At 41.5% G+C, this 16,530-nt stretch overlaps 1 protein-coding gene across 1 annotated transcript in view; it reads left to right on the top strand.

The window, feature by feature from the left end:
* Positions 1 to 16,530, top strand: part of LRP1 (LDL receptor related protein 1) — a 447,299-nt gene that overhangs the window by 120,313 nt on the left and 310,456 nt on the right. Inside the window, exon 3 of the mRNA XM_040340947.1 lies at positions 12,306 to 12,443. Within this exon, the coding sequence (XP_040196881.1) occupies positions 12,306 to 12,443 (138 nt within the window). The remainder of the gene's footprint in view (positions 1 to 12,305; positions 12,444 to 16,530) is intronic.

The following is a 16,530-nucleotide window of genomic DNA, read 5'->3' as shown; positions in this document are numbered from 1 at the left end:
GGAAGGGCCAATTGGATATGCTGCAATGCCCATGAGATGGCAAGGCACAAATTGAGAGTAGGATAGAGCAGAGCTGATTTATCAAACCATTTTGAAGGTAAAAGAGCTTCTATGTAGGTATGGCATCTACATCATCAGCTTAGGCTACTTATAGATTTTACAGCATGACAGATGGTGCTCTTAAAGTGCAAGCTAGTTTGGCTCCCTATGGGGAAAAAAGGAAATGAAGCAGGGGAAAAGTGCAACTGATCAGTTAGGGGACGGCGGTGATCAGGACAGGTTTTCTAACATGCCTGATCAGCCACTGCCCAATATAGTGTGTGGCCAGCTCAGGGACACCTACAGAGCTGAAATAGTCATTAAATTCATCTGAAAACTGTGAAAACATCATCATGTAAATTTTACAACAAAGCAGTTTTATATCAAAGCTGTGTGTTGTGCTGCATGCTACATTGTGAAGATATACAGTCCTGATCAAAAGTTTAAAACCACTTGAAAAATGGCAAAAAATCATATTTTACATGGTTGGATCTTAACAAGGTTCCAAGTAGAGCTTCAGCATACAACAAGAAGAAATGAGAGTGAGACAAAACATTTTTGAGCATTCAATTAATTGAAAATAACGAATAAACTGAAACAGGCTGTTTTTTAGCTGATCAAAAGTTTAGGACCACACCTCCAAAAAAAAAACGAACCCCCCCCCCCCCCCAAAACAGAAATCCAACTTCCAAACATGAACTCAGTAATGAGTAGCTCCGCCGTTATTGTTGATCACTTCAAAAATTCGTTTCAGCATGCTTGATGTAAGCATTTCCATGAGGTGAGTGGGAACATTTCTCCAAGTGGTGAAGACAGCCGCACGAAGGCCATCTACTGTCTGGAACTGTTGTCCATTTTTGTAAACTTGCCATCCATCAAAGGTTCTCAATTGGATTTAGATCAGGGGAACACGCAGGATGGGCCAAAAGAGTGATGTTATTCTCCTGGAAGAAGTCCCTTGTCCATTGTGTACTGTAGCGTTGTCCTGTTGAAAAACCCAGTCGTTACTACACAGACGAGGGCCCTCAGTCATGAGGAATGCTCTCTGCAACATCTGGACATAGCCAGCGGTCGTTTGACGCCCCTGCACTTCCTGAAGCTCCATTGTTCCACTGAAGGAAAAGCACCCCAGACCATTATGGTGCCCCCTCCACTGTGACGCGTAGAAAACATCTCAGGTGGGATCTGCTTGTCATGCCAGTAACGTTGGAAACCATCAGGACCATCAAGGTTAGATTTTTTTTCTCATCAGAGAATAAAACTTTCTTCCACCTTTGAATGTCCCATGTTTGGTGCTCTCTTGCAAAGTCAAAACGAGTAGTTCTGTGGCGTTCAAGGAGACGAGGTTTTTGAAGAAGTTTTTTGTTTTTGAAGCCCTTCAGTCTCAGATGCCGTCTGATGGTTATGGGGCTGCAGTCAGCACCAGTAAGGGCCTTAATTTGGGTCGAGGATCGTCCAGTGTCTTGATGAGAGACCCTGCTTATGCAGTTCAGCAACCCGACCACGTTCAAAAAGGGAGAGTTTTTTTGCCTTTGCCATAACAACGTGTGACTACCTGACAGAAAGTTACAATGAATCCACATCCTTGCACAGATTTGGCCTTTTAAAGCCACGTGGTCCTAAACTTTTGATCAGCTGAAAAACAGCCTGTTTCAGTTTATTTGTTATTTTCAATTAATTGAATGCTCAAAAAATGTTTTGTCTCACTCTCATTTCTTTTTGTTGCATGTTGAAGCTCTACTTGGAACCTTGTTAAGATCCAACAATGTAAAATATGATTTTTTGCCATTTTTCAAGTGGTCTTAAACTTTTGATCAGGACTGTATATCTATATAGATATATATTGTATATCTCCACAAAGAAAGCCAAGATCCTTCACTCCAGATCTATTTGTTTTGATGTCTAGGGTAATTGTGTAGTGGTGCTAGTCTGGGTGTAATTATGATTAATGACACAATATTCATGGTTGTCAAACTGTGAAATGTATTATTACCCAGATGTTGGTGATGGTTGCGCTTGCATGATCCCTTTCTGTTAGAGGGGAAAGGTTACCATCTGACCTATGCACATATGATGGCTGTGTAAATATGGACACCCACTCTCTGTGTACAGAAAGTATTGGCAGGACATTTTGTGAGTGTGTAAACATCCACCATAGCTTTTGTCTTACTTGTGTAATGTGGAAAAGTTTCTGCTTTTAACATTAAGTACTTAAGTCATAAACCATTATTTCAAAAAAATAAATAAAAAAATACAGGCGAGACAGAACAAGTCCAACCTTTAGGCTATATTAGGAAATATGCAGAGGAAATACAGTTTTTCATATTGTCTTTCAAAGCTGAATTTCTTCGTGGTATCGTTGCCCATTCTAGCATGCAAGAAATACAGCTCAAGGAGTAAAGTGTAAAATGCAGAGTCCAATGCCCACAATAAGTAATTAAATGCTATAGGTTACTACATTTTGCGCAATGCTCCTTATTGAGTGAACAAATTTGTTTACCTTCAAAAATAGATGTATTATTGGAAACGGATATTCCATTTAGAGAAGTCCTTCAGAGAATGACGACAAACCTGTATTCATTCCCCCCCCCCTTTTTTAAACTGAATTCTGGGGTAATCAAATATCCTGCTCCACTGCAAGGATTAAATGCTTGTATATGTGTAGGATACGGGTAAAAGCACCCTTTCTTGCCCGATTCCCAGCTCCCACAGGCTCTCTCCAGGCTGTAGGACTGGCACCCACTGCCTCTTCGCTCCTAGGTGGTGGAATGCCCTTTGGCATCATCAAGTACAATGCCCTGCATTTAAAATTACACATTCATTCGAAAAGATAGCGTGTGGGTGAGAAGAGGAGATTAGGGCTTACTACCTGCATGATAAAGTGGTAAATACTAAATATTCTTGTATATAAAAAAAAATACAGTATACTTTCTATTTAGGACATTTTAATCAAGTTTAGTAAAGGTGTACCACAGGGAAGCATCCTATAGTTATTTTAAATGGGAAAACCTAGAAAGTGATGGCGAATAGACATGTGCGTTTTTCAATGTGTTACAGTTCTTTTTTTTTTTTGGATGAAAATTAAATTTTCAGAGATTCGGATGTATACGAATGGACATAGAAATTAATGTCAACGAATCCGAAAAAAAAGTTGTACTGAAATTAACAACTGAATTTTTCATTCGGATGATGTCACATGATGCAATAGTAATAGATTTCCCCCTTAAGAAGATACGGAAACCCCTGTATCGAGACGCATAGGGGAAGGGGACAGGACGATACGTTTGCACAGGTGATCTATGAGAGGGGAACAACATACATCCCAATACCTGTCGGTATTTACCATTGTTTTACCTGATATAGAGCGGTGCATTAGCGTACCTAATCTATGTGAGTACCCCAGTTGGTGTTTTTGCTTTTTGTTTATTAAACTGATAAAACTCTATTAGGCCTCTTTCACACGGGGCGGATCAGTGATGATCTGCCCCGTGAACCTCCGCTTTACCCCGCTGAGCCGGCGGATGACAGAGCGGTCCCTGCACAGGGACCGCCCTGTCTTTTTTCCCGCTCTCCTCTATGGGGGATCGGATGAACACGGACCGTCTGTCCATGTTCACCCGATCCAATTGGCAGACGGATGGGGCGAGATCGGGTGTCGGTGGATGTTCATCCGCTGATACCCGCAATCTCATAGGGACCAATGTATGTCCCTTTTTCATCCGTACACGGATTGATGAAAAAGCGGACATGCGGTCTGCCCGTGTAAAAAGAGCCCTTGCACTAGCAAGTCTTTATTTCAAACACTTACCGAAGTACCAGGATTCTGGTGTAACTACAAGAGCCCAAAGGTGGTTCATATGTGTGTTTTGACTGCTCTTAATTGCAAAGTCACACGCTCTGAGGGGATCACCAGAGTGAGGAATACCACGGCATGTTCTGGATCACCTAGCAGTTTTATCATTGCAGGAACTTTATTGCACCTAGCGGTTTTATAATCACATGAACTTTATAATCACGTGAACTTTATTACACCTAAATAGACTCTTTTTGGATACCATACACATGCACAGGAGCACTTCTTTGAACAACCCAGAAATGCAATATTGATAAACTACCATATTTTTCGCTCCATAAGACGCACATAGATTTTAGAGGAGGAAAATGTGAAAAAAAAGTCCTCAACCAAATGGTGTACTAAAATATTTAATAAAATTTAACAGAATAATATTTCTACACTGACAACCAATGTAAGGGGGCACCCTACACTGATCCCCAATGTAACTGGGACATTTACATGACCTCAACACAACAGGAGTATTTGCATATTGGGATGTAAATGGTGTATTTACAGTACCCCCCCCCCCCTATCTCTCTACTAATCTCTGCATTCTTATCTCCCTCTTAGTACAACATTGCCCCTCTAACTCATCTTCTAACCTCTATCCCCCAAACCCCTACTCTGCTAACCTCTGCAATCCAACCCCTCCTTCCCATTCAACTCTGCATGCCTCTGCTCACCTCCTCTGCACCTCAAACCCCCCTCTTTGTTCCCCTCTACATGCCCCCTATACTTTCCTGTATGCTGTTCACACCTTCTAGGTGAGCGCAGTGGTGTATTTGGTCAGGCCTAGGGCAGCACAAAACCTAAACTCGCGCACCCCCTAATTTATATATGACGCACCCCTTCCTGTCAAGACTACACCCCTTCCTTTTTAAGACCTGCCCTATCATTTTCATGGGATGAGGGACAGGGTGGGATGAGGAACAGGGTGGGATGAGGGACAGAGCATCTTTTAATTTGGGGGGAGAGGGTGGTATGGGGATATGTGCTGGGGAGTGATTTGAGAGGGAAGATGGTATCTGCTAGTCCCTCTCAAATCACTCCCCAGCACATATCCCCATACCACCCTCTCCCCTCCCATCACTTCATTAGTTAATCTCTTATCTGCCTGCCCCCCTACTTCCTGGTTACTGTGTCCTCTCTCGGCTCTCTCACTGACTGAAGTTGCGTATTTTCTCGGCTCAATGTTCCTGTGTACACAGCCAGGAGGAGGAGCCAAAGAGTGACTGTGCGATGTCAGTGGAGAGAGAGACAGCTGCTCTGTAAAGCTGATCAACGCTGCAGGCCCCCGGGCAGCAGATGTCCCGGGTGACCGCACCAGTGCATCCTAGACTGACCAATTACTGGAGCTCAGAGCTGAAACTTGTGGTGGCACTGAGCTCCGGGATTCAGCTGTGCGGCCCTCTGTGCGGGAGGAGGGGAGTTTGCGGGGGCGGCTTTTTCGCCACCCCCCCGCAAAGTGCCACCCTAGGCCTGGGCCTCGTCGGCCTAGGCCACAATACAGCACTGGGTGAGCGGCATGCAGAGGTGCGGGCATAATTTTTGGCCGACCTCATTAACATAACAATGCCCGTGCGATTTACATATCAATGCCGATCCTGTGGGGGTTAAATAAAGAACAATACTCTTTTGTTTCTCTCCCTGTAGCAGCTGAAGGCTGGGGAGAAACAGGATTTAGCTGGGGCAGAGTGATGCATAGGGCATTGTTCTACTGCCAAAACTATCCCCTTTCAGCGGCTCTCCTGGTCAGTATTCGCTCCATAAGACGCACACACATTTCCCCCGTTTTTTTTGCGGGGAAAAAATGGCGTCTTATGGAGCGAAAAATACGGTATATAATACTGGATGCTATGCACATGCACAGGAGCACTTTTTTATGCATCAGTGGGTCACTGATAATCTATACAGGATCATAAAAGTGGGAATTGCAATTCTTTGCACAGTAGCACTTTAATTATCATCATTTTATATACACATCTTTTATATATTTATTTTTTATATTTGATTTGTGTTTTTTTTTTTTTTTGCACTATTGTCACTTTCCACTGTTGGGAAAGATTTTTTTTTCACTATTGGAGGTTTTTATATGTTTCTTTTCACACTGGTATAGTGTATGACTTTGCACAGCGTATATATTTATTTAATGATGCAATAGTAGTTCAGGCCCATAGGAAAATGAATGACATTTTTTAATTTGTTCAATCATTCAAGTAACTAATGAATCTAAATTTCATTCTACTCGTTAATTTGGATGCACATAATGCCATTTTATAAACCAAAAAATCAGTGTTACTACCCATACATCACATGGAAAGCAGAGCTCCCGGGTGCTCGATCCACAGTCGGTGGCTGCGTAGAAGTAAATGAAGAAAAGATGATCTGCACTCCAGTCGTTGCTCTTAAAAAAATTTACGTATTTATTGACAATCCACAGTAAACAAATGCAAATAGGAAATGTTGACACGTTTCAGCCTATAAGGCCTTAGTCATAACCAGTGGTTATGACTAAGGCCTTATAGACTGAAACGCGCCAATCTCGCATTCTCTTGGTGCGTTGGACTAGCAAAAAAAAATATTGAATCCTTCCAATTCAAATCCGTCCAATTCAATATTATATCCAATATATTACAATCTACTGATTCCATCTGCACCAAGGCATATACAAAACAAATGCCGAAGATACGTAAGGAATTACGACAACTAATTGGTTCAACATAATATGACAAAACAAAATTCTTCAATGCATCTGAAACAAAAAGAAAACTTACAGCTTGCACAGTTCTCTGGGTCATCGCATAGTGGCAACAGTTTTATAACAACCTTGAGCCACATGTGAGCAGTGTGGACATGCACTGTTGGCTTGTATCACTGTCAACAGCGCATGTTTACGCAGTGTAGGTGGAATTAGGTGGAATTAGGTAGGTGGGTGGAATTACACACCTAATGTCTGTATAGTTTCTGGTGTTGCATGACACCACTTCCCTGCCATTTCAAGAGTTCCTGTAAATCACTTTTATTCTTTTTTAATTGTCCCCTAATATATACTGTACGTACTCTATCGTGTATGTTGTCCTGAGTGTGTATTGCTGCTTTTACCTGTGTGACAGAATACTACACGCCATACTCTTTATTATATTACACATGTGCATTATTGGCGAGCATGAAATAAAAATAAATATGACTTTATTTTTCTCATCTTTCCTTTATATTGCTGCTAAGCTGATCCTTAAATATCTAGAAGATCCATTTTTTGACACATTCCCAGCTTCTGCTATTGCCCTGTAATCAGAAGAATGTCAGGGATGTATGAAGGTTGGATAGAACGGCTTCCCCCTGCTTTTGCTTTTACAGATGAGGCATCCTATCTGGAGGGAGGGAGTGGGATGAGTATATGAATGGGGGGATGTTGTCTGGAAACTATGCTAAGTAGCCGTTTGCTGTTCAGCTGGGAATTCTGTGCACAATCACCTCCAGCAGCACCTTTATGTATCTCCATCATTTTATCTCTGTAGACCTGTGCTTGAAGTCTGAGCAGAGGAATGATGTCTGCCACCTAATCAGTCCAGAAACCATTTAACTTTTTTTTTTTTTTTTTCCAAATGCAATGTAAATGGTTCTGAAATGAATATGTTGTGCCCTCGGGACTGCTTCTCCTCTTTAACATTAAACAGAAATTATAACTGAAGCATTATGATCTAAAAAACACTGCTGCTTTGTCAGTATGTAAGCACTTGATGTACTCACAATCTGTACAACTACAGTCTACCTCATAATGAGACTTATTGAATCCTTTGTGTAAAAACAAGAGAAAACAAAAACGTTGCAAACTGGTCAGGTTTTACCTTCCAATTTTGCCATTTTATAATTGTAAAGTGACAGGTTTCGTGTGGATGGTTGCTGTGGGCAACAGGCCTTCTTTCCCTTGAACAGAAGCGCACAAATGAACTTCACCCTGTGAGAGCATTATTATGCTTTATTAAGAAAACCTGGTATGATGATGTCTCCACCCCTGAATGCAACCCACAGAATGGTAAATGTAGAGAGCCAGCAGGACAGTTTCATGTTTTCACATTGTTGTCTATTGTTCAGTGCCATTTGTATTATTTCCTTTTACCTATCCTGACTCAAGTTTCAGCCATGTCCCCATTGAAATATGGTGCTATTTTGGAGATGGGGGTCAAACTGTGTTGTATGTAATGTTCTAGTTTGCTACCTGAATTCTTGGTTGAAAGTGCATCTGCAACACAATCTGGTGACCTCTGTTGATCCAGAGCCTGGTCCTCTATTGCAAAGTGCTCCTTGAACATGTATACTCTATAAACTGCATACAATGTCCTTCTAGGATGGTACTGGGTCCCAGGCTGGATAGAGAGTTTGAACCCATCCTATAGTGACCGGTGCTTCAGGGGTTGTGGCCAATGAGGGGATGTTGTACACATTTTGTGGTTCTGTCCCCGCCTCAAAGGGTTCTGGTCCAGAGTGTTTGGGCTTCTCTATTGCTTGTTCCATATACCCATTCACAAGGATGCCAAAATGTGCCTTGTTGCACTGCCTGATCCAGGGATTGTTCTCATACCAACAAAAGTTGGCATCCTATCTGTCCAGAGCTTGGAAGAGACCCTCTGTTCCGTTTCTTAAGGTAAAGAGCATTTTCACCCACCGTATGATCAATGAAGAAAAATCTCTAGTATCTTACATGATTCCCACTCTAAATTCCTTAAAGTATGGTCACCCTGGTGGTCTTGCGCTCTCCCCACCTTGCAAACTGTATCTTTCCTAAGGACCACTTCATAATTCCCCTATCCTACAGGACTTCTCCTCCCTCCTTCTTTCTCCTTCTGCCCCCCTCTTCTCCTTCCTCCCCCCTCTTCTCCTTCCTCCCCCCTCTTCTCCTTCCTCCCCCCTCTTCTCCTTCCTCCCCCCCTCTTCTCCTTCCTCCTCCCCCCTCTTCTCCTTCCTCCTCTTCTCCTTCCTCTCCCACTCTTCTCCTTCCTCCCCCCTCCTCTCCTTCCTCCCCTCCCCTCTTCTCCTTCCACCTTCCCCCTCTTCTCCTTCCTCCTCCCCCCTCTTCTCCTTCCTCCTCCCCCCTCTTCTCCTTCCTCCTTCCCCCTCTTCTCCTTCCTCCTTCCCCCCTCTTCTCCTTCCTCCTCCCCCCTCTTCTCCTTCCTCCTCCCCCCTCTTCTCCTTCCTCCCCCCCCCTCTTCTCCTTTCCCCCCTCTTCTTCCTCCCCCCCTCTTCTCCTTTCCCCCCTCTTCTTCTTTCCCCCCTCCCTTTTCCTCTTTCCCCCTTCTCCTTCCTCCCCCCTCTTCTCCTTCTCTGTTGCAGAGGCCAAGCTTATGGCTGCTCTGTCTCACCCCTACCTTAGGGTGACCCTAAGCCCCAGACTTGGGGCTCCTTTTTTTTGGCTGAGATGTGGTTGACACCGCTAGGCCTAAAAACCTTTTTTCACCTTTTCTGCTAATTATTTACCCCAACCCTGTTGGGGGGGGGGGGGGTGTCCAGTAGATCTGCACACACATTACCCTCTGTAAACTAGTGCACCTGCAACATGGGCTCTCATTGCTGGCCCTTGTGGACCTTCGGTTAGTTGCCCTAGGCACTCAGTGGACAATTGGTATTTATAAAAGTTACCTGAGCATATTTTTTATAGCCCACGCCTTGCATGGGTGAATGTTTTTTATGTTGTCATGCTCATTACAATAAAGAATATTGTACCAGAAATTGCATTTGCAATATCTTGGGTGGCACATGAGCTGGTTTGGCAATTTATTGCTTAGGACTCTTGCCTTGCAGCTCCAAGGCACTGTTGGATCTCGGTATCTGCTCAGACGCTTACTGGAAGGTTTATGGACTTATGACCAAACTCTCGCTGGTGTTGGTGTGTATCAGTCTTTGTTTTATTGTGGAAGGAAGATTTCAATGGACCATTTATTGTAGCAGGAACTAACTTAAATAATGTCATGTACTCTAAATAATCTAAAAAGCTTTAATAAAAAATATTTTACTTAAGTTTGTAGTAATAAATAGTGCAGACTTAGTCGCACTAGAGACCATGTGTATAAACATTATATGGGGACTTCCAGTGAATTCCTTACACCCACTGAGTGCTAACCCAAATGTTGGCATTGGCAGGGTGAGCTGAAAGGCTTGGTAAGTGAAAGATTTCTAGTGCTGTAGGCTCAAAGGTACATTGTCTGCTGCACAGAATGTGATTTGACTCTGTTGGTCCCATCCCTGTCAAGGGCTCCCGCTGGGAGCATAAGAACCACCCATGTGGTGTTTTGCAATATGAGCAATGGGTGCATTGCACTTGGGTACTGAAACCATGAATATGAGCCTGTCATAAAATTTGCACTTCATACCAATCGGTATGACATTAAACAGTATTTTTTTGTGCCTTTTAAATAAGTCCTGCTCCCCAGCTCCAATTCTAAATCACATGAGCATTACTCAGAGTATTTTGTGTCCAATCAGTAAAAGCTAAAAGGACCAAAAGGGCTGCACCCATGTACGTAGAGAATTGCCATCTATTCACAGGCATCATGCTTTTTTTTTTTTTTTTTAAATAAAGTAACCCAGGGGTCTTCAAACCTTTCTAAACAAAGGGCCAATTTACTGTTCAGGCTTTAGGGGGGCAGGGCTGTGCCCAGTGGAAGTAAGCAATGCCCCATCTTTGACATTAGGAGGAGAGAGCGTTCCCAATTCTTGGTGTCAGTGGAAGGAATTATGCCCCATTGTTGGTGTCAGTGGGAGAAATTTGGTGTCCTTTTGGTGTCAGTGGCAGACATTTTTTCCATAATTGATGGTATCCATGGCAGGAATAATACCTCAAGGGCCAGATAAAGGCAAGCAAATGGCCGCAGTTTGGTGACTCCTGCAGTAACCAACAATCATGGGATTTTTTACTTTAAATTTATCTTGTATATAGTTATGTCTAGAAAAATACTCTGATTTTCTTTTAAGCACATAAGCATTCCTAAAGGCAAAAAAATAAAATAAATTATTGGTGTGCTTGACAACATGGCTTTGCATATTTAGGCACATGTTGTCAGCTCTGCCTACTTAATTTCTGATAGATTTACAGAGAACACAGACCTCTTTCTATTTATTCCCCTCCTCCTCATCTCCAAAACCCCTGTTTGTGCAAAGACACAAAGCACTGGAAGTTATCAGATCACAAGGTTTCTGGCAGAATGAGCAGGTTTTTTTTTGCACTTACCGAATAGATATAATAACAAAACACTTTCAATGGTATATTTAGCAGACCAAAAGGGTAAATAAGAAGTTCATTCATTGTATTTATATACACTTTAAAAAGGTTGTAAACCTTGGGGGGGGGGGAAAAATAAAAATAAAAAACAAACCCTAAAAGACAAAGGCACAATGAGCTAGTATGCATTGCATACTAGCTCATTATGAAATGCTTACCTTAGAACGATGCCCTGCATTGGCATCAGCCCTCGGAGTACAGAGTGGACATCTTCCACCAGAGTTACTTCTGGGTACGCTGCTCTGGCGCTATGGTTGGCCAGACCCGCAATGGCGTTGCTCCTGCGTGCAACTCCTGAAGAAACTGTACCAGCGGCCCGTTTCTTTAGTGTGCATGTGCCATTGACCTCACTAGCAGTGCATATACTGAATATCTCCTAACCTGTGCAAGTTTAGGATAAATTCGAGGTTCCTACAGGTAAGTTTTGTTATAGGCTTACCTATAGGTAAAAGTGGTATAACAGGGTTTGCAACCACTTTAATATGCTTTAAAAATAAGTTAAAGTGGAGTTCCACCCATAAATATAACATTACATCAGTAGTTTTAAAAAAATGTCATTAGTCCTTTAAGAAAATTTTTTTTTTTTTTTAGATGCCTTCAAAGTGTTGTTGCTAGGCAGAATAAATAATCTTCCCTCTTCCTGTACCTAGGTGCTTAAGCTTCCTAACCTACACCGCACAGACTCCTGGGAATGTAGTAGGTGTAACTTTCCAAGAGTCTGTGCACTCCCCCGTCTCGAAGAATCATGTGACTTGGACAGTACAGGTGCTGAAACTTGATCTGAAACCTATGACACTGCTTGTGTAGCACTGAGCATGTGCGAGATCTGCAAGGCTGAAATCCAGGAAGTCCTACAGTCTGGCTTCATAATGCCCACACTTAAGATGGCCCCAGTCAATTTCTATTTTATAAAGTGTCTAAATGCTGTAACAACCTAACAAAACGGACCTTAGTTTACAGACTAACTTTACTAGAATACATTAAGCTTGTGTATTACAGGGGTATTTATATTTAAAAAGTGAAATTGTGGCCGGAACTCCGCTTTAAATAGATTGGCCTACTTGGTGACAGTTTCCTTAAAGATGTTTGAGTAGTAAATCTACCAGTTTTTCTCAAGAATTCTATGCTAATATTTTTTATCATTCCTATTTTCAGGTCCACAGAGCAAAATTTCCAAATGCCAGCCAAATGAACATAACTGCCTGGGCACAGAAGTGTGCATACCCATGAGTAGGCTTTGTAATGGTCATCCGGACTGCTCCGATGGCTCAGATGAAGGCCCTTTCTGCCGAGGTAAGTCGTAACAGTGCATGGAATGTGCTATAAGCCAGTTCTTAGAAAAGATGACACAAAATGCCCTTTTCTTAAAAGTACAAAGACCTCCTCTGATGTATTATTATGGCAAAAAAATTGAACATTTAAAATCTTATGTTTATTAGACGAAAGAAAGATTCCCTGATTACAAAGAACAAGCTGGTGAATCGGTATATGAAAAAAGCATCTATTTTCATCCCTGTAGGGTAACTTTGTAATGTCTTTTTTCTTTTTTTGAGATGCCTCTCCACCCTCGCCCCCAATAACCAATAGAATGCATACTTTTTCTATTGGAAAAACCTTGCATATCTGTTGGTTGTCAATGTAATCGGACATAGTTTTTTTTCTTTAGCTATTTTTAATAAATTCAGAGCAGTGTTGACACAATGCTTTTCATGTAGGGTTTTTAACAGAACCCACTCAAGCAATGGTTCATTGTGCTACTGCCTGTTCTGCTAAACTATTTTTGATACTTTGGAACTTCCCTGAGAGTTTACAATATTAGTGCCCAAAAAAAGACCCATCACCAGAATTGCATATGCACATGTCAGGAAGTGTTCTGCTAGTTTTCATGACGAATTCAAGACAAAAAGTTCATTTTGCAGGATACTGCTAAGGCACAATTTAACATATCTACGTTTTTCCTATAACAAAGCAAGCCTTTACTTTTTTGAGTTCAGGTTCACTGTAATGTATCCCTTTGTGTATTATTTTACTCTGTTTAGATCACCATCTAGTTAAATGAACTGCTTACTCCAGCTTTTTATTTTCATTTATTACATCTACCTGTTAGATTATATGTATTTGGTTAAATAATAAATGAAAGTAACTGAAAAATGTTCTGTGTTCAGCGCAAATTGTACATTATTACTTAAGCTCTGAATTGTGGTGCCATACCTATAATTGCACAAAAAATACTGGACCTCTGCACACTTCTATACCATTTCTAGCAAACTTTGCAATTAAAAATAGGGATATTTAGTTCACACATCTTGCACTACATGCAAGCTGGCCAACTGTATCAAAGTAATCGCTCTTTAGCCAATCCTATTCTGCTCTGCCATTACAAACGCTACAGTGGATACAATGCCGACATAGGGTAAACAGGCACAAAATGGGTGAGAACTACATGATGAATAATAATCTAGTTACTATGGTTTAACAGCACTTTGCCCCCACAGCAAGCAGCTTGCTATCAGGGCACCCTAGCCATAAGGCTGCTCTGGGTCTCAATTCAGACATGGAGCCACGGCTCTGCCCCATTCGCTCTCTCTCCCCATTGGCTCACTGAATTTGATTGAGTTTCGAGCAATGAGGAGGGAAAGTCCCGGACAGCCGAGGCTCTCGTGCAACATGCTGATGAAGATGGGCTCAAGTAAGTATTAGGGGGGCTGCTGCACACAGAAGGTTTTTTTATCTTAATGCATTCTAAAAAAAAAAAAAAAACCTCTGCCTTTAGAACCACTTTAAAATTATTTTTTTCTGCTGGGGAGGTTTTTATTCACTTCCGGTCTCACAGATGGAACATGAAGTGAGAGGAAATTTCCCTAAACCAAATCCCTTCCTAGACCATTTGACACCTAAACAAGTGTACTCACTGGAAGATTTTCCCTTTATTCCTGCTCTGGTGATGTCTCAGAACATGTATTATTGTCTGAAATCCTGTTTTTTGGTAAACTAGGAGACCGTATTGTGAAACACTGGGTTATACTACCCCCTTCAAGAGAATTATATACTGACAAACCAAAAGGGGAAGTGGGCTTTGGGTGTCTGGGGGGGGGAGTGTTTTACTGTGTTGTACTTGCAGCTTTGTTTTGCCAGTGTCCGATTCTTATGAAGGGGGCAGTATAACCCAGCGTTTCACAATACTGTCCCGTATTTTACTCCAAAAACATAATTTTACAAGACAAAGATCCACATTTTTAGATTGAACTTATGTAATAGAGGATTGTAATTTCCTCCTATTATTGTTTTAGTTATAGTTTTTAACCCTGATTTACATGATTTTCTAATAGTTATTATTTTAGGCATATCCAGTAATGCAGTTTACTCTTTAATTAGGGTTCTTGTCTGGGTTACTATGGGCCACGTATTTTATTTTTTGCACCAATAAAGCTCAGCTTTTTACAACCAAAGCAGTATTGTTTGTGTCAGACTGGTTGTTTAAATGTAACAACAGTGTCCAATCTATTTGAGTTTATCTCAAGACAATTCTTTCTTTCAATTTTCATGTTTTATCTGTGGTTTTTGTGGTTTTGGACAGCACCTCCACTTCATTAGAGCAGGTTGTTATTCCTCTTGTTTGGCACGGAGTCTGGATGTTTGAGAGCAATGAGAGTTGGCATCTAGAAACTATTAGGGAGGGATTAATGACGAGGGGAAGAGCAGTAAGAGAGTAAGCCAGGCATAAATCATTTTGATGGCATCCTGCTGTACTATTAAGGCTTCATATCAACATAAAGAATCATCAGTTGAACACGTATTGCAGTTTTATGGTTAATGGACTTATTATACCGTTAGATTTTTAGTTAAACTTTTTTTGGACAATTTGTTTTTGCAGTATAATACAATAAAAAATGTACAGCGAGGAGGTACAAGTTTTCAAACGTTCTACTGAGTAATCTCATTATTCCTGGCAACAAGTGAATTACTAATGAGCAGCACAGTGGCTAAGTGGTTAGCACTTACACCTGGCAGCACATGGGTTCAAATTCCAAACTTGCGTGGAGTTTGCATGTTCTCCCTGTGCCTGTTTGGGTTTCATCCGGGTACTCCGGTTTCCTCCTACACTCCAAAAAGATGCTGGTAGGTTAATTGGCTCCTATCTAAATTGTCCCTAGTATACAGTCAGGTCCATATATATTTGGACACAGGCACAATTTTCATACTTTTGGCTCTGTATGCCACCAAAATAAAATTTAAAACAAAACCATCCAAATGAATTTGAAGTGCAGACTTTCATCTTTTAATTAAAGGGGTTAAACATAAATATCAAGTTGAAGAAGGGCGAGTCTAGCCTCATTTAAAAATGTAGTAGTGAACTTAAAATTGTACCATCATCCCAGTTGCAGTAGAGAAAGGGGGGAGAGTGGGGATAGGGGAATAGTTGCTGAAGCTAGACCCGGTATGACCCACTCAGTAGATTGAGGGGGACTGTCTTGGTACTGATAGAATGCAATAAACAATAGTAGTATAAAAAGATTTATTTAGATATAAAATTGCAAAACAATTGTACAAATCCAGGATTGGTTGAAGTCTACTAGTTTTGCGGATTTGCCGCTTCATCAGGACAGCCAATCTAAACAATAAGTGATACAATAAAACATATAACCTACATCAGCAAAGCACTATGCGTTTAAAGAAAAATAATAATATATATAAACTTACCCGGTGGGTCAATTGTTGGTGTGCGGGACCAGGCGAATAAGGGGGATTCCCCCAGCGGCGAACAGGGGGATAATAAACCGTGGAAATCTAAGTGTAGGCAAAGATATGTGTATGGTACTAGCAATGTGTATAAATATATGATATATATACCATATTACAAATAGACTTGGCTCGTGCCAAGTGTATTTGTAATATGGTATATATGCCTCCTTGTGACTCCACCACCCTGGCATGCACCAGTTGTGATGTCACAATGGTGGGGGAGGGGCCACTGCTCCTCCAGTGCTCACTGGAGTGCTGAGCTGTGGAGGGGTGGGAGCGGCTGGTTCAGGCTGACAGTGTGGAGAAGCTGAGCCAGCTGCTGGTCAGACATCTAGGTGGATCTCCTAGGGCCAATCGGGTGTCCTGGATGGATAAAGGCTGGCCCTCACTCTCCCAGTCTGGGTACTGCTGTACAGAAGATTACAAGTCAATATCAAGTCATATTAAATTATTTTTACTATATGAATGAAACATAAATATCATGATGTTTAGTAAATGCATAACTGTATTTAAAATGAATGCAACTGTTATTCATACTGTGCATTGTATCAGATGCAGTTTAAACCACTTAGTTATGTGATCTGCTTCTATGCATTGTATCAGATGCAGTTTAAACCACTCAATTATGCTCAATATC

Source organism: Rana temporaria, chromosome 2 (genome assembly GCF_905171775.1).
Source record: "Rana temporaria chromosome 2, aRanTem1.1, whole genome shotgun sequence".
NCBI classification, from domain to species: domain Eukaryota; kingdom Metazoa; phylum Chordata; class Amphibia; order Anura; family Ranidae; genus Rana; species Rana temporaria.
The sequence above is the reverse complement of the archived record's forward strand: the minus strand, read 5'-3'. Positions and strand labels throughout refer to the sequence as shown.